The 23,205-nt window shown below is 54.0% G+C and overlaps 2 protein-coding genes across 2 annotated transcripts in view; both read left to right on the forward strand.

Annotated features, from left to right (window-relative positions):
• The window catches only part of LOC149328104 (uncharacterized), a 398,869-nt gene that overhangs the window by 121,149 nt on the left and 254,515 nt on the right, over positions 1-23,205 (forward strand). The gene's annotated exons all lie outside the window — the stretch shown is intronic.
• LOC149328107 (uncharacterized) lies at positions 12,377-16,968 on the forward strand. The gene is made up of 2 exons (XM_089561062.1): positions 12,377-12,925; positions 16,837-16,968. Exons 1-2 carry the CDS (start codon positions 12,617-12,619, stop codon positions 16,966-16,968), a joined length of 441 nt encoding a protein of 146 aa, XP_089417188.1. The 5' UTR covers positions 12,377-12,616.

The raw sequence follows: 23,205 nt of genomic DNA on the forward strand, positions 1-23,205 counted from the left end.
CCGCCTTTATAGCACAACTTTGTCAGCGCCTGCAGCTCACATCTCTCTCTCTAATCGCCACACGTACCCATAAGCACGATTCAGCCGCCGCGGTGGCGCAGTGGTTTGGTGCTCGGCTGCTGACCCGATAGACACGGGTTCGAAACCCGCGGTGGTGGTCGAATTTCGATGGAGGCGAAGTTCTAGAGACCCGTGTACTGCGTGATGTCAGTGCACGTTAATGAACCCCAGGTGGTGGAAATTTCGGGAGTCGTTCACTACGGCGTCCATCAAAGCCCGCGTCGCCAATGAAGATAGAGAGAAAAAACTTTATTGTAAATGGAATTCGGGGCACGCCCCAGGGTCCCCGCACGACACCACTAGACTCAAGTGTTTATGTTCCGAAGGTCCATAACACTGGCAGCCCGGCCGGTGGCGATGGTCTGCATGGCCGGGTCCTCCGAGCGCAGCAGGGGCGCCCAGTCCTCCCGGGGCTTGAGGATCTCTAGGTCCCGCGTGGGAGGGTACGCAGGGCAGAGTGAAAGGATGTGGAGGGAAAAGGCGAAGGGTCTGGGCATAGGGCGCATGCCGGATTGCGGAAGGAGGGATGATAGTGGGCTAGGATAAGGGGTGAGGGGAGAGAGCGTGTCTGTAGTCTGCGCCAGAGTTTTAGTCACTTAAAGTTAATATACCGGGCTTAAAACTGATCACCTTCAGTGGCCACTGCATTTCAGCACTACGCGTCTCTCGCGCTGTGTTTATACATCATCGCCTTTGTCCACCATGCTACTGTTGTCCCCCCAATTTGATAATAGTAATTCGCCGAAGAAAATGTTACCAGTTCTGGCTTCTCATTTTCTTAAAAGCATCTTTCTTGGAACAGCGCACAAGATCCGATTAGTTGAGTCCAAATTTGTACAATGTGTTCTTAAAAATCCCAGAACAGATTTTGATGATGTCCATAAGTTGAACTTTAAATAATCGTGCGCTATAAATTGTTAATGAAATGTTCATCTTGGCTAACAGCACAGCGAATTGCTGAAAACCACCATGGTCTCCCCCGGGGTGGCTCAGTGGTTACGGCGCTCGGCTGCTGACCCGAAACACGTGGGTTGGATTGCGGACTTGGTGGCCGACTTTCGATCTAGGCAAAATTTTCGAGGTCGTGTACTGTTTGATATCAGTGCACGTTTAACCCCAGGTGATCGAAATTTCTGGAGCCTTTCACTACGGCATTCCTCATCGCCTGAGCTGCTTTGGGACGTTAAACCGCAGTAAAGCAAGCTTCATTGCCGCATGCGAAAAATTTGAAATAGCTGATATAGGGATAAAGAAGTAGTGAGAGCAGAAAGGAAGAAAAAATTCAGGGGGCACTTTAGCTGTCTAAAGTGCGTAGAGGCGAAAGCGTTTTCCGCACCACTTTGACTGCTTCAGTGGAACTGGTGGCGTCACATATAATTGAGTACTAATTACTGTGATGACAAATCACTAATTAATGGTTAATTATTGATTAATGCCTGAATGCTAATTAAGTGCTAATTAATGACGCTTAAGCTTCGCCTTTAGGTGTGGAACGCGACAGCGTGTTGTAGCGCTGGCAGGGAGTCCACGGAACGCCACCACCTGTTCGGCGCGATGCCTTGCCCTTTGAACGCAACGCTTTTTGAGGAAAGGAAATGGCGCAGAAATTGTGTCATCTCGGTGGACACCTGAACAGCACCGTACAGGAAGGGAGGAAGTGGGAGTGAAAGAAGACAAAGAGGGCCCGTAATGAAGGAAATGAAAATTGTATTTGAGGAAAGAACTGTCTCACATATCTCGGTGGACACCCGTCGAAATTCAAGGGGGCACTTTTTTTACCTTAAGTGTGGTCACTGATGTGTGGTTAAGATGTTAAGCTTCGCCTCTAGGAGTGGAACGCGACAGCGTCTTGCAACGCTGCCAGGAAGTCCATAGAACGCCATCGCGCATACGGTTCTACGCCTCGCTCGTCGGGAGGGTAAAAATCGAAGTCCGGGTACTGGGGCTTTTTATACATCAAGACAGACGGTCAGAAACAACATTGGCCAAACTCCGTCAGGTAGGGGACCAGGTGGGCCGCTTAGTCCGCCGGGTTTCTAACAAGCGCGGGGGGTTACGATGTAAGGACGCCTTGCGGCTGGTGGTGGTGGTGAAAACATTTATTACGAATGAGCAGGAGGTATGTTTGGATCAGCCCGTAAGGGACCGATCCTTACAAACATTAGGTGGAGTTCCCTAGTATGGGACCCCAGTGGCGGTTGCCGCCGCCCGGGCGCGCCCGACTAAGGCTTGTTGGGCCTGTAAGTCGTGGCAGCCGAGCAGGGTCGCCTCCCAGTCCTCCCGGGTTGGGTTGGGGATGGGGGGAATAGCGGGGTTGGAGGGGCAGGCCCACACCATGTGATAAGTGTCAGAAGACACTGCACTACAGTGTGGGCAGCTACCGCTAAAGGAGGGGTCAAAATGTTTTAGCGCTGCCGGGCACAGCAATGTATTGGTGAGAAGGCAGAGAAGGAGCCGCTCATCCGCCTTCTTAAGGCCTTTACATGGGCTAGGGTAAAGGCGATGACAATTTTGATAATATGTTGTAATATCTTTGAATGTATAGACCGGATTAAAATCGGGTTCCTGATCGGACGGGGAGGAGAAAACAGCCCGGTGAGAGAGCGCGCGGGCGGCTGCGTCTGCTGCCTCGTTTCCTGCCAACCCCTGATGAGCAGGGGCCCATATGAGGTAACGGTGTGCGGGGTCCGTATCCCGCTGGCGCATGCATTTGTAACCAGTCGAATTCTATATTCGACTCCATACCTCCACCTGCGGAAGCAAGACGACGATTCACTCGAAGTCATCCTCCGCAAAATTATTAAGCGGGCTCTGGACCTCCCCGTGACCACCTCCAACAAGCGCCTCCTTGGGCTGGGCATGGTGAACACATTTCGAGAGCTCCGGGAAGCTCACTTGACAAACCAATACACACGTCTCTCGAAGACATCGTCGGGTCGCCGCCTTCTTGCCCTACTACACATCCAACACACCACTCTCATGGAAGAGAGCGTACGTATTCCATCCCAGTGGAGATGCGCCCTCCACGGGCGCCCTCTTCCCGCGAACATGAACCGTGAGGACCATAATGGCCGGCGCCTGGCGCGGGCGGAAGCCCTGGCCCGCCACTATGGATCGAAACCCGGCGTATTCTACGTGGATGCCTCCGGCCCCCACCATGGGGGATGGTTCATGGCCGCAGTCGTCCACGAATCCAAAACAGTGAACGGCCTTACTTTCCGAGCCCGTGACATAACACACGCGGAGGAGGTCGCCATTGCTTAGGCTGCATCTCATTCCAATTCAAAAACAATTATTTCCGACTCGCGAGGGGCATGTCGGAACGTCGAGCAGGGCTGGGTACCGTATCTAGCCTACCGCATTCTCCAAAACAGCGTCTATACCGGGGACCCCGCTCACCGGCGTATCGTTTGGGCTCCTGCTCACATGGGCCTTGAGGGAAATGAGGCAGCTGACGCCGCCGCCCGCGCGCTCTCTCACCGGACATTCCCCTCCGACCCCGACGATCAGGAACTCGAATTCACTCCAGCTTACTCTTTTAAAGACATTTCTTTGCTTTATCAATCTGGCCATAGTCTTCATCCCCGCCCGTGTAAAGGTCTCTCAAAGGCGGAGGAGCGGCTTCTGCTTCGCCTATATACAAATACTTTGCTGTGCCCGGCAGCTCTAAAACACTTTGACCCTTCTTTCTCTGGCAGCTGTCCGCACTGTGCGGAGAAGTCTTCGGACATCTACCACATGGTGTGGGCCTGCCCCTCCAACCCTGCTATCCCCCCTCACCCCAACCCAACCCGGGAGGACTGGGAGGCGACCCTGCTCGGCTGCTCTGACCTGCAGGCCCAACGGGCCCTGGTCGCGCGAGCCTGGGCAGCGGCGGACGCCACTGGGGTCCCGAACTAGGGACCTCCACCTAATACTTGTAAGGGCTGGCCCCCTTTGGGTCAGCTCATACCTCACCTCCCGAAGTTTATCTGTAAATAAATGTTTTCCACCACCACTGCTCGTCGGTAAATTGGTTTTTGAGGAAAGGAAATGCATCTCCCTCATATCTCGGTGGACACCTAAACCTCGCCGGAAGGGAAGGGAGAAGGATGAGAGTGAGCGAAGACACCGTATTCACTTGACGCGCCTTAGATAATTCCAAACTATCGAAATGGCATGGCGGAGTGGATAGCATGCTCGTCTCGCACGCTGAATACCGGGGTTCGATTCCAGAGCTCGACCAATTTTGTACTCGTTTTTATTTGTTTATCTGGTCTGACTAGAAAGGTTAATTAGGCTAATTGGTTAAGTAAGCAATTAAGTAAGCTCAGTCCTACTTACTTGGAGCATCACTATACGATCCCTTCAATTGGTGGCATGGTTGCTAGGCAAAGTACAATTGGCCCCGTTTGAAATTCGCGGACTGTGACGTCACGGCCCTTTCGACCAATTGAAAAGCGTGACATTTTCTGTCGACAACTGCTGCTTACAAAGATGAGGCATTAAAGGCTTTCGCCTTAAAATCCACTGATCTTTCGTGGAGTTTTCATGTAAATAACACACTATCATCAGCCAATAGAACGCTAGGATTCCTAATACGTGTTCATCATCATGCTCCTCAACATATCAAGTTACTAGCCTATAAATCGTTCGTCAGGTCAAAGTTGGAATTCGCGTCACCAGTTTGCAATCGTCATCAAGTTTATCTCATTAATTCTCTTAAATCCGTCGAAAATTGCGCTGCGCGGTTTATTCACGCATCCTATATGTTTTTGATATAAGCGTTTCTGCGTTGAAAACGGCATCCGGTTTACCGTCGTTATCACTCCGTCGTCGCACTTCAGCTTATATATATCTCATAAAATCTTCAATAGCCCCGTACGCACCGCTCCCTACATTCTTCCTCCGCCAGCACGCATACCAGTCCGAACCAGTCATCATTTACATGTGGCCCGTCAACTCTCGCGCACTGTCACTTTCGCCAATTTCTGTTTTCCCGGAACAGCTGTTTTCCCGGAACAGTTTTCCCGGAACCCCTTACCCTAGCCCACTATCGTCCCTCCTTCCCCACTCCGGCATGAGCCCTATGCCCAGAACCCTTCGCTTCTTCCCTCCACATCCCTTACCTCTGCCCGGCGGACCCTCCCCCGCGGGACCTAGAGAACCTGAAGACCTGGGAGGACTGGGAGACCCTGCTGCACTCGGAGGACCCGGCCGTGCAGACCATCGCCACCGGCCGCGCTGCCAGTGTTATGGACCTTAGGGACATAAACACTTGAGTGGAGTGGGGTCGTGCGGGGACCCTGGGGCGCGCCCCAAATTCCTGTTGTAATAAAGTTTTCTCTCTCTCTCTCTCTACTCTGCCAGAGTACCCTATCAGGGTACCCTGGCAGAGTAGTCGATTGCCTTAACCACCCAGCCACCGCGGCGGGCAAGAAGTTGCACTTTTTAAGGCGAAAGGCTTTAATGGCTCATACTTGCGGCCAAGGCTACGTCCGGTGTAACGTTGTCTTCCACACTACGCGTACCTCATAGCCTGAGTTACTTGGGACGTGAAACCCCAATAAACCAAGGGGGCGCTGTGAGCGCGCGGAGCGAGAGGACGTCAGTGCATCGGCTCCGCCAAGTTTTGGCTGGAGCCACGGATCTTCGACCGCAGACCCCTTCAACACAGCCGCGTCTGGCTTTCCGAAGACGGCAGCTACCTGTGCATACCTCTCGCACACAGGTGGGGCAAAATTTAGGCCATTTAGGGCCGATCTTCACTTGGGTATCGTGGCGGCGGCGCTAGGCCTAACGTCTACGCCGGCGCCCGGCCGTGAGTGAGTCGCCCACCCGCGGCAAGATGGCTTCGCCAAGCTTACAACGTGGCTACGACCCGGACGCCATGGCCTGGTCCGAGGTTCCAGCAAATCCAGCGCCTGATAGCCCGGACTCTGCGCCCATCGAGAACTTGAAGTTATTCAAGCTAGTGGAACGCCGCTCCCGCAAGCGGAACGCTAACTCCAAGAAAGCGGACGCCACGTCGCCAGGCCGCTCAACACGGCACAGCGCTGCTGCGCGCGCTGCAGCGCTTCACGGTGGGCCCCAGGGACCTGCTTGGAAACCAAAGCGGCTTCCGCGGCTTCATCCCGAAGACATCGTTATCATCCTGAAGCCCCGGGTGACCGTCGCTCTGAAGGATGTCTTTCAACATGGTGAGCTGGGAGCAGCGTTCGCGGCCTACCTGGGCGCCAAGGCCGCAGCATCGCTCAGCCTGCTCCCCACATGGGAGCAAAACCTGATCGTGGCAGGCACCCGAGAGCCGCACGTCGCAGACAAGCTATTGCGGGACTTCGAAGTAACAACACCGAAAGGCCAGCTCTCTATGTACGGCCAGTTGAAGCTCACTGGTGACGTGTGCCGCGGCGTTATCACCGTAGCCAAGCACGAGACCAGTGAGTCTCTGCAAAACAAGATCCAGTGGCGTGCTGGAGAGCTTGCCGATATCCGCAAGCTTGGAAAATCAGACGTCGCGGCGCTCACCTTTGTGGGCAAAGTGGTGCCGCGATACGTTCATTACAACTCAGAAGTCACCCTTGTGCGTGCCTATAAGAAAACGGTCCCGGCCTGCGTGCGATGCGGTACCGTGGGACACCGAGCGGACACATGCCCCTGCCCGGATCAAAAGTGTGGCCTTTGTGGCAGTGCGGTGTCGACCGTCGACGGGGTGGAGAAACCGCATGAGTGCACTCCGTCCTGTGCAGTCTGTGGGCAAGCCCACGCCACCAACTCCCGGGAATGCACGGGGAAATTCAGGCAGCTCAAGGTGCCCGGCCGCAAGGCTAGGCGCTCCGAGTTCCCTGGAAAAAAGCGACCTGGCCGGCAGCCCAGTCATCCCAATTCAGGTGCCGGTGGCGGAACGCCGCGTGGGGCTGACGGCATCGACAAAAAAAAGGTCATCATCATCATCCTCGGTGAAGCCACCGCCCGGGAACAAGACTACGCCCCCACCGCCACCGCCCAGCGGCAGGGACGCTGGCCACTTCCCTGCGCTCAAGACAAATGGCGCTGCCGGCGCCCGGGCATCAGCGTCTCAACACGGCAAACAACAGGTGAGCAGCTGGGCTGAGATCGCCTCCTCCTCCTCCCATTCCCCCGCCTCCCCAGTTACCGTCTCCGCACTCGACGCGGAATACAAAAAACAAATCGACGTGCTCCGGGCACAGAATGAGCTTTTGCTCAACAAAATTCAAAATTTAGAATCAAAATTGGCGTCCGCCGCTCCGAGCCCGCAGAACTCGGAAGCAATGGAGAGCGACGCGGAGATCTCGCCTGCCCTCGTGACAGCCATCTCCGCGATGGAGGAGCGCTTAACCTCTAAATTACGATCTATGATCGAGACCGCCATGGACCAAATCTTGACCAAGGTCAAATCTGCCGTCCCCGCGGTAGTATCAAAACACATCTTGGACAACCCCCGCCTCCTCCGTCGGACGGGGCCCATTAGGGACGTATCCCGTCCTTCAAAATTCAACCGTCTGATTATTGATTCGGACAATGAGGACAGCTGCCTCGCTCCTTCCATCATCACCCCCTTGATGGCGCAAGTAGCTGGCTCTGAGGCAGCCAATCCCTCCTCCTCCCCCCCAAGAATTTTAAATCATGGCGAGACACCTTAATCAAAGGAGTTCCGCCATCTCCAATTCGGCCATGTCAACTTCAATAACACAGTGGAACTGTAGAGGCTTTAAGGACCGCACTAAGCGGGCCAATTTCCGCCTCTACCTTGAAACTTTCGGGTCCTTACCAGCCGTGGTTGCCCTCCAAGAGCCAGGCCCGGGCGCCACAATTTCAAATTACACGACGTTCCAACAGGACCCCGCGTCTTGTCTTCTCGTTCACAAAGACTACACAGGCAACCTAGTGGATCTCGACCTCAAGCTCGAGTATTCCTATGTAATGGTGACTATCCTACCACTCCGCCGCAGGGACCCGCCGTTGCATATACTCAACGTGTACTGCGCTCCCAAACTCAAGCGAGTGACTTTTGCGGACCTCTTTAGCCGCGCGCTAAGAGTAGCGGGCCGCGATCCCCTGCTGATTGTGGGCGACTTTAATGCTCCCAGTCAGCTGTGGGGGTATCGCAAGGAGGAGTCGCGCGGACGTAGGCTGGCGGAGCTTGCGTCCACGTTGGGCCTCACCCTCCACACGGACCCCGTCCACCCAACACGGCTAGGAAACTCCGTGACACGGGATACGTGCCCGGACTTAACCTTCACTCGCAACATACAACACGCAGACTGGCTCAACACCGAGGAGACCCTCGGTAGCGACCACTGCATCATTAACACTACACTACGCACACGCCCTCTCAAGCGTCCTAGAACACAAGCCCGTATCCCAGATTGGACGAAATTCAGGCAAAATTTTAACTCACTTGATAATACACCCATTTCCGCGCAAGGCTACACAGCATGGTCCCAACAGCTGCTGGCACACGTTTCCTCGCACGAAACACACATCCAGCTCTCAGAGGCGGTCACGGACGTGGATAACCACCTTCTACACCTCTGGGAAGCCCGTCGCAGCCTCGTCCGCCGTTGGCGACGCCAGAAACACAACAGAAAGCTTAAAGCTCGAATTGCCGAGCTTACCCAGAAAGCGGCAGAGTACGCGGCCCAACTCGCCGACTCCAACTGGGTAGATAGATGCAACACGGCCGCGCGACAAATGTCCAGCCGAAACACGTGGCGTCTCTTTCGAGCCCTAATCGACCCAACCCAAACACGAACCGAAACACAAAAACATTTGCAGCGAGCCATGCACGCTTTTCCTGGCAACACGACTCAACTGGCACAGAAACTTCGGGACCAGTATCTGTGTACAGCCCAAGACCCCCGTGGATCTGCGTACTCTTATGCAGGCAGAGAGAACACGGAGCTGAATCAACCTTTCCAGCTCCATGATCTGCGGGCGGCTCTCGCCAAAATGAAACGGGGCACTGCGCCAGGACGGGATAAGGTCACCGTCAAGCTTTTGACGAACCTGCCCGACTTGGCATACCAGTCCCTCCTGGAGTACGTCAATGCGATTTGGCGCGGGGACACCCCCCTGCCAATCGAATGGAAAACGGCTTTGGTCACTTTTATTCCTAAAGCTGGCAAACCAATTGACACAGATAACCTCCGCCCCATCTCTCTCACCTCATGTGTGGGCAAACTAATGGAGACGATGGTGCGGGATCGGTTATCTACATATCTTGAATACAAACATGTCTTTGCGAGCACCATGTTCGGATTCCGCCCACACAGATCCGCACAGGATGTCCTCCTGCAACTCAATCGGGAAGTCCTTGACCCCCTCGAATGCCCCCATAATGACCGGGTCGTACTCGCCTTGGATCTTAAAGGGGCATTTGACAATGTAACACATGAGATCATACTCACTAACCTAAGTCACACCGACTGTGGCCTCAACACATTCAGATACATAAGCCAATTTTTAATGGATCGTCAATCCTACATTCGAATTCAAGATAGAGACCATGGTCCTTACCTACTCGGCACGCGGGGAACCCCTCAAGGCGCGGTACTTTCCCCGCTGCTCTTCAATCTGGCCATGATGCACCTGCCGGCCCAGCTGAGTGGTGTCGCCGGCGTGCAGCACGCCCTGTACGCCGATGACATCACTCTGTGGGCCACGCAGGGCAGCACAGGGTATATTGAAACCAGCCTGCAAACAGCGGCGACGATAGTAGACCGCTACGCCCGCCGCTGCGGTCTTCAATGTTCCCCTCAAAAATCGGAATTTGTGCACCTCCGCCCCTCACAGAAGTGCACAACTAAAATATCTCTTTCTCTCGAGAGTGGTCCCATACGCGAAAGTGATGAGATACAGGTACTCGGACTCTACATCCACAAACACAGGCGGCCAGACACTACATTGGCCAAACTCCGTAAGGTGGGGGACCAGGTGGGCCGCATGGTCCGCCGGGTTTCCAACAAACGCGGAGGGTTACGAAGTAAGGATGCCTTGCGGCTGGCAAACGCCTTCGTAACTAGTCGAATTCTCTATTCGACTCCTTATCTCCACCTACGGAAACAAGAGGAGGATGCCCTTGAGGTCATCCTTCGCAAAATTGTTAAACGTGCCCTTGACCTCCCCATCACTACTTCGAACAGCCGGCTTATGGCCCTTGGGGTGGTGAATACTTTCCGGGAGCTCCGGGAGGCGCACCTTACAAACCAGTACACGCGTTTGTCGCTAACGGAGTCGGGTCGCCGCCTTCTTGCTCGACTCCATATAAAACACACCCCTCCAATGGAAGACAGGTTTCGCATCCCGGAACTGTGGAGACGTGCCCTCCACGTGCGGCCTCTTCCAGCAAACATGTCACATGAAGACCATAATGGTCGGCGCCTGGCACGAGCGGAAGCGCTAGCCCGATATTATGGCAACAAAACAGGTGTATACTACGTGGACGCCTCCGGCCCTCACCACGGGGGATGGTACACGGCCGCGGTAGTTCACAACAGCAACACAGTTAACGGCCTCACTTTCAGAGCCCGCAGTGCAACACAAGCAGAAGAGGTCGCGATTGCTCTCGCGGCCTCACATTCCAATTCAAAATACATAATTACCGACTCGCGAGGGGCCTGTCGGAACGTCGAACAAGGCAGCACTCCCTTCCTAGCCTATCGAATATACCAAAATTGCATACGGGATACGGACCCCGCACACCGTCACCTCATATGGGCCCCTGCTCATCAGGGGTTGGCAGGAAACGAGGCAGCAGACGCAGCCGCCCGCGCGCTCTCTCACCGGGCTGTTTTCTCCTCCCCACCTGATCAGGAACCCGATTTTAATCCGGTTTATACGTTCAAAAATATCGCAACCTACTTTCAAGATAGCCATCGCCTTTACCCTAGCCCATGTAAAGGCCTCAAGAAGGCGGATGAGCGGCTTCTTCTCCGCCTCTTCACCAATACATTGCTGTGCCCGGCAGCACTAAAACATTTTGACCCCTCCTTTAGCGGCAGCTGCCCGCACTGTGGTGCGGTGTCTTCGGACACCTATCACATGGTGTGGGCCTGCCCCTCTAACCCGGCCATTCCCCCTATCCCCAACCCAACCCGGGAGGACTGGGAGGCGACCCTGCTCGGCTGCCACGACTTACAGGCCCAACAAGCCTTGGTCGGGCGCGCCCGGGCGGCGGCTACCGCCACTGGGGTCCCAAACTAGGGACCTCCACCTAGTGTTTGTGAGGATCGGTCCCTTACGGGCCGATCCAAACATCTCCTGTTCTGAATAAATGTTTTCACCACCACCACCACCACCAATAAACCAAACCAAATAACGCTGCAACTAATAAGGATATGACAAAACGAATGACTGCATCGGATTGTGGGGACGAAATGTAACCCCGACGCGAATTTGATGACTGTAGAGTAAATAGGTGATTAATTATATGGAATCATAGCGAAAAAAATTTGGAGAGGCTTAGATTGGTTAAGCCTAGCGGATTGCGAAAGCCAGGACGCTGAACTTGTAGATGCACCCAGATCAAGAGGTGTTGACGGCATTCGCCTGGCTGCATAATATGCACGCCGTTTAGCTAAACGTTGTTCCTGCTCTTCATCTGTTTCTTCCGCACGCCGCCGCTTCTTAGGTGCAGCACATCGTTGCGGCGTCACCTTATACACATCATCCGAAATATCGTGGAGGATTCGCTGGGACGACTGCGACGAGCCGAGTTGGGAAGCCGCTCTTTAATAGCTGGCATGACGTCACGTAGAGCGAGCGCCTCCCCCATGGCAGCGGCGCGTGGAGGATTCGCTGGGACGATCGCGGCGAGCCGAACTGAGGGGGCCGCTTTTCCACAGCTGGCATGACGTCACGTATAGCGAGCGCCCCTCGCGGCAGCAGCGCGCAGCTGCGGCATGGAGGATTCGCTGGGACGATCGCGACGAGCCGAGTTGGGGCCCCGCCTTTCCACAGCTGGTATGACGTCACACATAGATCACGCTAAAGGTAAATGGTGGATTCTCCGGGACGACGGCCAAGAGCGGAAACCTCGAGCAGTATGGCTTTCGCAATAAAAGGAAAGGAAAGTTAGAGGACGCTTAACCTTCGTCTTTAAGAGTGGGACGCGACTGCGTGTTGCAGCGTTGCCAAGGGGTTCACGGATGACCCGTTCGGCGCAACGCCTTGGCCGAAGGAAAGGAAACGACGCCTGTCTCTCATATCTCGATGGATACCCGAACCGCGCCGTAAGTGAAGGAAAATTAAATGAAAATTTGTTTTAAGGAAACGACGATTTCTTATATCTCGGTGGAGACCCGAAACATGCCATAAGGGAAGGTAAATGAAATGAAAATTGGTTTTAAGGAAACGAAACGGCCTGTCTCTCTCATATATCGGTGGACACCTGAACGCCTCAGTGCAGCCGTATTTGCGCACTATTCCGGCCTGCAGCTTGTGTGGAAGTGTCGGCCATCGGGCAGACGCTTGCCCCAACCCAGCACAAGATAAGTGTGGCCTGTGTGGACAGCAGGCACCCATAAAAGAGGGGGTGCGGGCCCCTCACCAGTGTATGGTCAAGTGTGCAGTTTGTGGTGGTGGCCATGCCACGAACTCGCGGGACTGCACTGCAAAATACCGTCCCAACAAGCCAGCCATCCCTAAGGGCGGGAAATCCGGCGTGACGGGCAGGCAGCCACATCACCCTGGTAGCGTCGGCAGCGACGCTTCAAAACAACAGACGCCTACCAGCGGGAAGGACGTCAAGGGCTGTCAAGTGCCACCACCGCCCCCACACGGCGGCCAGGAGAAGCAAGCCCGCTCCCAAGACAAGAATGGCGCGGCCGGTTCCTGGGCCAACGCTGTCAAAAATGGCAAACAGGTGAGCGGTTCAGGCAGGGTTGCCTCCTCCTCCCACCCCCTCTCCCCTGCCCCCCGCTCGGCGGCTGTCGCTGAGCTCCACAACCTTGTAGCTTCTCTCCGGGCCCAAAACGAGATGCTACTTGCCAAAATTGAAGCCTTAGAGGCTAGAACAACTCCCCATCGCCCTAGTAACCCCGACACAGACGCTATGGAGAGCGAGACGGCGGCGACACCGGCTATGGAACCTTCCCTTGCTGAACTCGAAGCCCGTCTCAATGCCAAATTTGACACCTTGTTGGAGACAGCGATGGAACGCCTTATAGCTCGAGTCATGGAGGCTATCCCCTCTATGATCGCTCAACACGTCGCGAGTAACCCCCGCCTTTCTCGCAGAGCCGGTCCCCTTAAGGACGTATCTGGTCGGCCCTCTAGATTATCCCGGCGAGTCAATGACCTCGACGATGACGAAGACAGCTGCCCCCTTCCAGGTGCTGAGCTTCAGCCCCTGGTATCTGGCTCGGGGGCAGCCTCACTACCACCTATCACGTCAAAATCTGAGCATGGCGGGACACCCTCGGTGTAGGCGCTCCCCCCTTTCCAAATCGGCTTCCCCCATTACGATTACTCAATGGAACTGTCGGGGGCTCCGGTCCCGTTCCAAGCGCGCCGACCTCCGGCTTTTCCTATCAACCTTTGAGCATTTGCCAGCGGTGGTTGCCCTCCAAGAGCCAGGGAAAGGCGCCACACTAACAAATTATACGACGTTCCAGCAGGACACCTCGTCTTGTCTCTGCGTTCATAGAAATTATACAGCCAACCAGGTCGACTTAGACATACAACTTGAATACTCCTATGTAATGGTGACCCTCCTCATACTCCGCAAGCAGGACCCACCGTTACACATACTCAATATATACTGCAATCCGAAATTGCCGAATGTATCATTCGCGGACCTCTTTAGCCGCGCGCTGAGAGTTGCGGGTCGGGACCCCCTCCTGATTGTGGGCGATTTCAACGCTCCCTCTCGGATGTGGGGTTACTGCCGTGAAGAGAAGCGGGGACGCAAGTTGGCGGAGCTTGCGTCAACGCTGGGCCTCACTCTTCACACTGACCCCATCCATCCAACTCGTATAGGCAACTCCGTGACAAGGGATACGTGTCCGGACTTGACCTTCACCCACAACATTCAGTATGCAGACTGGGTCAACACCGAGGAAACCCTCGGCAGCGACCACTGCCTCCTGAACATTACGATTAGGACCTATCCTTTCGCGCGACCAACAACACAAGCCCGACTCCCAGATTGGACCAAGTTCAGGCGAAATTATAACACTGCCACACCAATACATGAACAAGGCTACCAGTCTTGGTCAGAACAATTGGTCTCTAGCGTTCGCTCCTCCGAAACTCAAATTTAGCTCTCAGAGGCGGTTTCTGATGTGGACAACCACCTGCTCCACCTCTGGGAGGCCCGGCATTGCCTCGTCCGTCGGTGGCGCCGGCAGAAGCACAACCGGAAACTTAAAGCTCGCATCGCCGAGCTCACTCAACGAGCGGCTGAGTATGCGGCCCAACTCGCCGACTCCAACTGGGTGGCACGATGCAACACGGCCGCGCGGCAAATGTCCAGCCGGAACACGTGGCGACTTTTTCGCGCACTAATTGACCCCACGCAAACACGCACGGAAACTCAAAAACACCTCCAAAGAGCCATACACAGCTTTCAGGGCAACACAACTCAGTTGGCGCGCAAGCTCCGGGACCAGTACTTGTGCACCACCCAGGACCCCCGCGGGCCGGCGTACTCTTATGCAGGTTCTGAGAACGTTGAGCTGGATCAACCGTTCCAGCTCCATGACCTGAGGGCGGCCCTGGCAAAAATGAAACGTGGCACCGCTCCGGGTCGGGAAAAAATTACAGTCAAATTGTTAGCCAACCTCCCCGACCCGACATACTTGTCTTTACTGAATTACATTAACTCAATCTGGCTTGGGGAAGTACCACTCCCCATCGACTGGAAGACCGCCCTGGTCACCTTCATTCCTAAACCTGGAAAGGCCATCAACACGGACAACCTCCGCCCCATCTCTCTGACTTCTTGTGTGGGCAAACTCATGGAGACGATGGTACGCGACAGGCTGTCCGAGTTCATGGAATCCAAACATCTTTTCGCAGACACCATGTTCGGGTTTCGCCCACAGAGATCTGCACAGGATGTCCTGCTACAACTCAATCGGGCTGTCCTCGACCCCGTGGAATACCCTCACAATGACAAGGTCGTACTCGCCTTGGATTTGAAGGGAGCATTCGACAACGTTACCCACGAGATCATTCTCACCCACCTCTCTCAAACTAACTGCGGCAGAAACGCCTTTCAATACATTCGGCAATTTTTGACAGACAGACAATCTTACATTCGAATCCAGGATAAGGAACATGGCCCTTTTCATTTAGGAACCAGGGGTACACCACAGGGCGCGGTGCTCTCTCCCCTTTTATTCAATCTGGCTATGATGCGCCTACCGGCCCAGCTGGGCGCTGTCACCGGTGTACAGCATGCGCTGTACGCCGATGACATCACCCTGTGGGCCACACAGGGTTGCCTTGGAGACATTGAGGCCAACCTGCAGGAGGCGGCGACCATAGTGGACCGTTATGCTCGCCGCTGCGGCCTCCAATGCTCCACCCAAAAGTCTGAATTTGTGCACATACGCCCCTCACCAAAGTGCACAGCCAAAATTTCATTGTCTCTTGAGACAGGTCCAATCCCTAAAAAAATCGAAGTCTGGGTACTGGGGCTCTTTATACATCAAGACAGACGGTCAGAAACAACATTGGCCAAACTCCGTCAGGTGGGGGACCAGGTGGGCCGCTTAGTCCGCCGGGTTTCTAACAAGCGCGGGGGGTTACGATGTAAGGACGCCTTGCGGCTGGCGCATGCATTTGTAACCAGTCGAATTCTATATTCGACTCCATACCTCCACCTGCGGAAGCAAGACGAGGATTCACTCGAAGTCATCCTCCGCAAAATTATTAAGCGGGTTCTGGACCTACCCGTGACCACCTCCAACAAGCGCCTCCTGGGGCTGGGCATGGTGAACACATTTCGGGAGCTCCGGGAAGCTGACCTGACCAACCAATACACACGTCTCTCGAAGACATCGTCGGGTCGCCGCCTTCTTGCCCGACTACACATCCAACACACCACTCTCATGGAAGAGCGCGTATGTATTCCATCCCAGTGGAGATGCGCCCTCCACGTGCGCCCTCTTCCCGCGAACATGAAACGTGAGGAGCATAATGGCCGGCGCCTGGCGCGGGCGGAAGCCCTGGCCCGCCACTATGGATCGAAACCCGGCGTATTCTACGTGGATGCCTCCGGCCCCCACCATGGGGAATGGTTCACGGCCGCAGTCGTCCACGAATCCAAAACAGTGAACGGCCTTACTTTCCGAGCCCGTGACATAACACACGCGGAGGAGGTCGCCATTGCTTTGGCTGCATCTCATTCCAATTCAAAAACAATTATTTCCGACTCGCGAGGGGCATGTCGGAACGTCGAGCAGGGCTGGGTACCGTATCTAGCCTACCGCATTCTCCAAAACAGCGTCTATACCGGGGACCCCGCTCACCGGCGTATCGTTGGGCTCCTGCTCACATGGGCCTTGAGGGAAATGAGGCAGCTGACGCCGCCGCCCGCGCGCTCTCTCACCGGACATTCCCCTCCGACCCCGACGATCAGGAACTCGAATTCACTCCAGCTTACTCGTTTAAAGAGATTTCTTTACTATATCAATCTGGCCATAGTCTTTATCCCCGCCCGTGTAAAGGTCTCTCAAAGGCGGAGGAGCGGCTTCTGCTTCGCCTATATACAAATACTTTGCTGTGCCCGGCAGCTCTAAAACACTTTGACCCTTCTTTCTCTGGCAGCTGTCCGCACTGTGCGGAGAAGTCTTCGGACATCTACCACATGGTGTGGGCCTGCCCCTCCAACCCTGCTATCCCCCCTCACCCCAACCCAACCCGGGAGGACTGGGAGGCGACCCTGCTCGGCTGCTCTGACCTGCAGGCCCAACGGGCCTTCGTCGCGCGAGCCCGGGCAGCGGCCGACGCCACTGGGGTCCCGAACTAGGGACCTCCACCTAGTACTTGTGAGGGCTGGCCCCCTTTGGGTCAGCTCATACCTCACCTCCCGAAGTTTATCTGTAAATAAATGTTGTCCACCACCACCATCAGTAGGGGCTTTAGGGACAATGAAAAGGAAATTGGTTTTAAGGCAAGGAAATACCTGCCTCTCATATCTCCTTGTACACCCGAAAGGAATGGACACCGCAGTACGTCTCCAAAGCACCCTTCTAAGGCAACACCGTATTCACGAGACGCGCCTTTGTTCTTTCAAAACCATCGAGCTGGCGTGGCGGAGTGGTTAGCGAGCTCGTCTCGTGCTCCGGAGGCCCTGGTTTCATTTCCCAACTCGACCAATTTCCTATTTTGTTTTATTTATTAATGCTTCTGGGATTTTCCGCTCACGGCTAACGCCACCGACGACAAGTTTACCCGACGCAATATCAGGACACTTGCCCGCGGTGTGGCAGCAAACCATCGTTGTACCACATCACGAGGGAATGCAGTAAGAACGACAGCTTTCGTTAAGAACCGAGTGCAGAACAATGGGAGAGCTGGCTCTCCAGCTGTGATCTGGGTTGCCAACAAGGTATGATCCAGCACGCCCAACAAGCAGCGAAGCTCAGCGGAGCCCTGAAATAGGGGCACCGACCCTGTGAGAAGAAGGAAGATGGACCTCTTCTTTCTCGTGTGCTACTAGCACAAGACCTTTCTATAAAAGTCTTTCCTACATACCTACCTACCGACGAAGACACCGGCCTTTCAGCGGCACGGGGCCCTTAACACTGTCGCGTTCAAGCTACCAAATGCGTCGATAGAGTGTGGACGTCTATATAGCGACGAGAGAGGGTGACGTCACACCCAGGTCGGTTTGGTAACTGCGCTCTGGCGGCGCCACCTGCGCACACGCTCCCCCCTTTTTTGAGACACCTCTCAGCTGTCGAGCGAGCCAGGTTGCGCGCAACACCCTCCTTGTATGTCGCCGTACAAATGTGTTCTAGAATCGCAGTCGGCATGGCCAAAGGCTTTCGCCTTGCCGCACTTTACATTGGCAAAGTGCTCCAAAAATTTTTTTCAGCGAGAGAGAAAAGTAATGGTTGTATATCTGCCTTATCATGTGTGGTCCATCTTGGTGCAGCATGACGGCATTTCACCTCACTAGTCAGTAGACAGCGGTAAAAAAATTGGCAGAGGCTTAGCTTGGTTAATCCCGGTAGGTTGCGAAAGCAAACGATCCTTGGTCGAAACACCTTATGTATACACATTCACACGTAATCTTCTCTCAGATAGAGGAAGGGAAGGAGAGAGGGAGAGAGAGCAGCAGCGGCGTGGTTACCCTGGGACTGGTCTCCAGTTTTCTCTCCGCTTGGTGTGACGTCACCACAGCGAGCGCCTCCTCGCGGCTGCGGCGCGCAGCACAGGTGCGTGGCGTGGTTACCCTGGGACCGCGCCGACGAGCCTAGCTGGTCTTCAGTTTTTCCTCCGCTCGGTGTGACGTCCCTACGAGGGTCGTCTAAAGGTTAAACGTGGTTACCGCCGGGACCACGCTGACTGCTCAAAACCTAGCGTAGTATTGCTTTCGCAGTAAAGCACGCGTGGTAATTGCGCGGTGTCACGTGATTCAATTTTCAGTTGTGACCTCAGGATATGTGGTAATTACACCAGATCTGTGTACTCTGCTTCCGCTATGTGGAAATTCGGCTCAGCGAAGTTGAATCGCTTGTAGCTTTTGTAGCGAAAAGCTTAACTAGGCTAGTCAACACCGGGCCTGGCGTGCGCCATGATCAATTTTAGCCATATCTGCTCGTGCGCGAGTTCGCCGCGTCATGTCACTGGAGAGGCGCACGTGGTCAGCGGCGGCTCCGTCGGTCGCCATTCGCCGTCGTTCCCCGTCGTTTACCGAGTGTGCATCGGCGTGCACTCGGCTTCATCGTAAGACGCTACTGCGCATGCGCCACCTTCTCGCCCTCCTTTCGCCCTCCGTTGCGGCGCATCTGATAGTGCTGCGAGGTATATAAATAGGAGCTCTCGCAGCGCTCGTATATATATACTCAAAAAAGGAGTATCTGTTCTCGCTTCGGCGAGCGCGGCTTCGGCCGCTTCTTTTTGAGCAGCGTCCACTCCGGCGGACGCAGTTGTTGCTGCGACGCGCGTCTTTTCTTTCCTTTTTCTCTTTCCTCTGATCTCCTCTATCTGGACGTGGCAGCGGTGGTGGCTTGGCTCGAGCCAGTAGCAGGCCCGTGCAATTTCCTTTTCATCCTTCTCTCAGTCACAACAACAACAACAACTCGTATATATATCTGTGGCATTCGGTTTGCAGCCTTCGGGCTGCGGCCGTGTATCTGTATTTTTCAGCCAGCGTCCGCTCCGGCGGACGCGGTTGTTGCGACGCGCGCCTTTACTCTTGTCTTTTATTCTGTCCTCTCATCTTTCAACTGTATTCTATCTGCACGTGGCAGCGGTGGTGGCTCTGCATGAGCCAGTTGGCAGGCCCGTGCACTTTCCTCTTCATCCTTCTCTCAGTCGCAACCGCAACCAGCGCTCGTAGAAGAAGGGTTTGCAGCCTTTGGGCTGCGGCCGTGTATCTGTTTTTTCAGCTAGCGTCTGCTCCGGCGGACGCGGTTGTTGCGACGCGCGCCTTTACTCTTGTCTTTTATTCTGTCCTCTCATCTTTCAACTGTATTCTATCTGCACGTGGCAGCGGTGGTGGCTCTGCATGAGCCAGTTGGCAGGCCCGTGCACTTTCCTCTTCATCCTTCTCTCAGTCGCAACCGCAACCAGCGCTCGTAGAAGGGTTTGCAGCCTTTGGGCTGCGGCCGTGTATCTGTTTTTTCAGCCAGCGTCCGCTCCGGCGGACGCGGTTGTTGCGACGCGCGTCTTTACTCTCTCTATAACACTGTCCTCTTATCTTTGAACTCTCTTCTATCTGCACGTGGCAGCGGTGGTGGCTCGGTTTGAGCCAGTTGGAAGGCCCGTGCACTTTCCTTTTCATTCTTCTCTCAGTCGCAACCAACGCAACCGCTCGTAGAAGAAATGCACGCTGCAGCTGTGCAAGGTCAGGAGGTGGTGACGAGCGCGGCCACGGCCGCTTATTTGTTTTTTCAGCCAGCGTCCGCTTCGGCAGACGCGGTTGTGACTGCGACACGCGTTTTAGAGCGCAGCTCTTTGGCGTCCGTTCCTGGGTTTCGCGTCGTTGTCGGCCTCGTAACCAGCTCCGCCCCCAATGTCACGCTTTTCAATTGGTCGAAGTGCTCGTGACGTCACAGTGCGCGAATTTCAAATGGGGCCAATTGTACTTTGGCTAGTAACCATGCAACCAATCAAAGGGGTCGTATAGTGATGCTGCAAATAAGTTGGACTGAGTTTAGTTAATTGCATAATTAATCAATTAGCCTAATTAATATAGAGGAGAATGAAGAGGTCAGAAGAAAAGAAAGACGCGCGCCGCAGCGACAACAGCGTCCGCGGAAGGAGACGCTGCTGAAAAAAACATAAGTACGAAGCCGCGTTCCCTCCACCACCACGCACTTCCCCACTCAGTAAGACGTTGCTCGTTTCATATACGTTGTGTCGAACATCCTAAACAGTTCCAACAATTGACAGGTTAATGACAGAACACTATGGATAGAAATACAATAATATAAATATGAAATAGCCTAATTAACCTTTCTAGTTAGACCGCATAAATCAATAAAACCGAGAACGAAATTGGTCGAGTTGGGGAATCGAACCAGGGTCTCCGGAGTGCGATACGAGCACGCTAGCCACTCCGTAATGCCAGCTGAATGGTTTGGAATGAACAAAGGCGCGTCTAGCTAAAACGGCGTCTTCGTTCACTCCCATCTTCCCCCTTTCCCTTACGGCGAGGTGCAGGTGTCCACCCAGATATGCGAGAGAGATACATTTCCTTTCCTCAAAAAATAAATTTACCGTCCAGCAAGGCGTACAGCCGAATTGGCGATGGCGTTCTGTGGACTGCCTGGCAGCGTTGCAAGACGCTGTCGCGTTCCACTCTTACAGGCGAAGCTTAACATGTTAACCACACATCAGTAACACACGAAGACAGCCAATGGACGCGTCATTCGCTGGCAGCACTTGATTCATCATTCACAACCACATTCTTAACGTACGCTCCCTTGCCGCACATGCCAAGGACGTACACCACGATCACATTCTGCGCCATTCCTCTGTACTTTGCTTTGCTGAAACCTGGATGGATCCCGAAGAGCCTCTCGAAATCATAGATTTCCTATACTGCTGTGGTGCTCGCAGAGACCACAACAGAGCGGCGGGAGTCGCTATCTACTTGCGCACAGGTCTCTCTGCAATACCAGTCGAAATGTTTGGCACGTCACATGAAGTTGCCGAACTGTGCGCTGCAAAGTTGCCCAACGGCTTGCTGGTAGTAGCTGCCTACTTCGCCCCTACCGCACTCACGAAAGACGTCGTGCACTTCCTGCAACTCGCATTAACCGTCCATCGATCCACACCGATGTTAGTAGTGGGGGACTTTAATGTTGACATAAAGACAAACAGCAATTTCCTAACAATTATGCGGGAGAACATCCCGTTCCTCTCGCTCGTAACGCGTCCCACGGCTGTGAAAACCTCGCGAGGCACTTGTATAGATCTCGTCTTTGAGAATCAAGCATTGGTGTACCAATTCGAACATATATCACTCTATTTCTCCGACCACAAAGCTTCCTTCATGACTGTCAAGAACTGTTAGTGGAGTCTTTGTTAAAGGAATACGTGTGAAAAATAAAAAAAAAATTCTGTGATAGCGCATACATGTGTTGCTCGATTTCTTTGCCTCAATCTATCGAAAAGGTGAAACAGCTTATTTGCTACGCTCAAATTTCGCATTAGGAAGTAACGTAATCGTCGGTAATTTTTTTTTCCCTTTTCTTTTTCCTCTGGTCTTTTAACTCTCCTCTATCTGCACGTGGAAGCGGTGGTGGCTCGGCTGGAGCTAGTTGGCAGGCCCATGCACTTTCCTTTTCATTCTCTCAGTCGCAACAACAACCACAAGAAATGCACACGCCTCGCCATGAACGCAGATCCCGAAGTGGTGGCTTGCAAGTTGGCCCAGAGGCAGCAAGGCCGACTGAAACGCCAGAAGAACGCGAGGCTCGCCTCGCCAAACAACGGCAAAGGGATGCCGAAGCGGCAACTAGCGAAGACGCTGAACAGTTACGCCTCAGAAAGAACGAGGAGAATGAAAAGGACAGGACGAAACGAGCGAACGAAACAACTCAGCAAAGAGAGGAACGCATCGCTAACGGCGACGGCAAGTGGCTCAAAGGCGACTATTGGCCGCGCCTACCACCAGTGAGAGCAGCCAACAGAGTGACACCGACGACGCCATGAAAGAGACGAGTCGCCGATGTGCACACTACTCGTTGAAACTTTTTGAAAGTGCCAGTGCGACAAAGGTGTTTAGGACTGACTTTGTACACAATACATTTGGCAATGTGTGTGACGTTTGTGAAAGACTATGGCAACTGCGGGATGTGAGACCGGTAAGTGATGCCATGTGGGGAACATTGAACTTAGCGTCTGAACAATTGGATGAGACTGCGACTAACGTGTGTGCAACGTGCAGAGCGTCTTTAGCTAAACAGAAAGTCCCTCTGTTCAGCATTACCAATGGTTATCGCTATCCACCAAGCCTCCAGGTTTGCCAGTGTTGAACGATATGGCTGAATGGTTATGTCCGCGTATACCATTTGTGCAAATCAGGCGACTTCTCCATTGGAGAAATGGCCAGTTTGTGATTAAAGGACCAGTGGTTAACGTTTCAGTTGAAACTGATGCGATGTTGAAGCAGTTGCCACGCGACATCGAGGACAATAAGACAATAGTGGTGAATTTGAAAAGTAGGACCTTCTCCAAGTCTATCTACCTATGTGCTGTCTCGCGATATGCTTGGTCCGTGGGTTGAGCTGCTTAGAGACTCTCCACTTTACAAGCACTATGGCATAAAGATAGACGCTGCGCGGCTGCAAAAGTTGTACTCTGTAGTACAAGAACCTAACGAGAAGAAAAACTTTGAGGCCTGTCCACCTTTCTTAGAGAGGTGGACAGGACAGACAGGATTTAGAAGATCCAATGAATGTAGCAATTGCATTAGCATTGGATCAGCATAGTCTGATATATGATGAAGACCTAACA

This window comes from Amblyomma mixtum, chromosome 9 (genome assembly GCF_055824585.1).
Source record: "Amblyomma mixtum isolate Tamu chromosome 9, ASM5582458v1, whole genome shotgun sequence".
In the NCBI taxonomy this organism is placed as follows: Eukaryota; Metazoa; Arthropoda; class Arachnida; order Ixodida; family Ixodidae; genus Amblyomma; species Amblyomma mixtum.

Excerpts from the sequence above, each read along its gene's own strand:
- LOC149328107 (XM_089561062.1), top strand. The coding sequence starts at position 12,617 with ATGGTCAAGTGTGCAGTTTGTGGTGGTGGCCATGCCACGAACTCGCGG. Across the intron at positions 12,926-16,836 it reads CTGTCAAAAATGGCAAACAG|CTGTCCGCACTGTGCGGAGA; the intron begins GTGAGCGGTTCA and ends TTTCTCTGGCAG.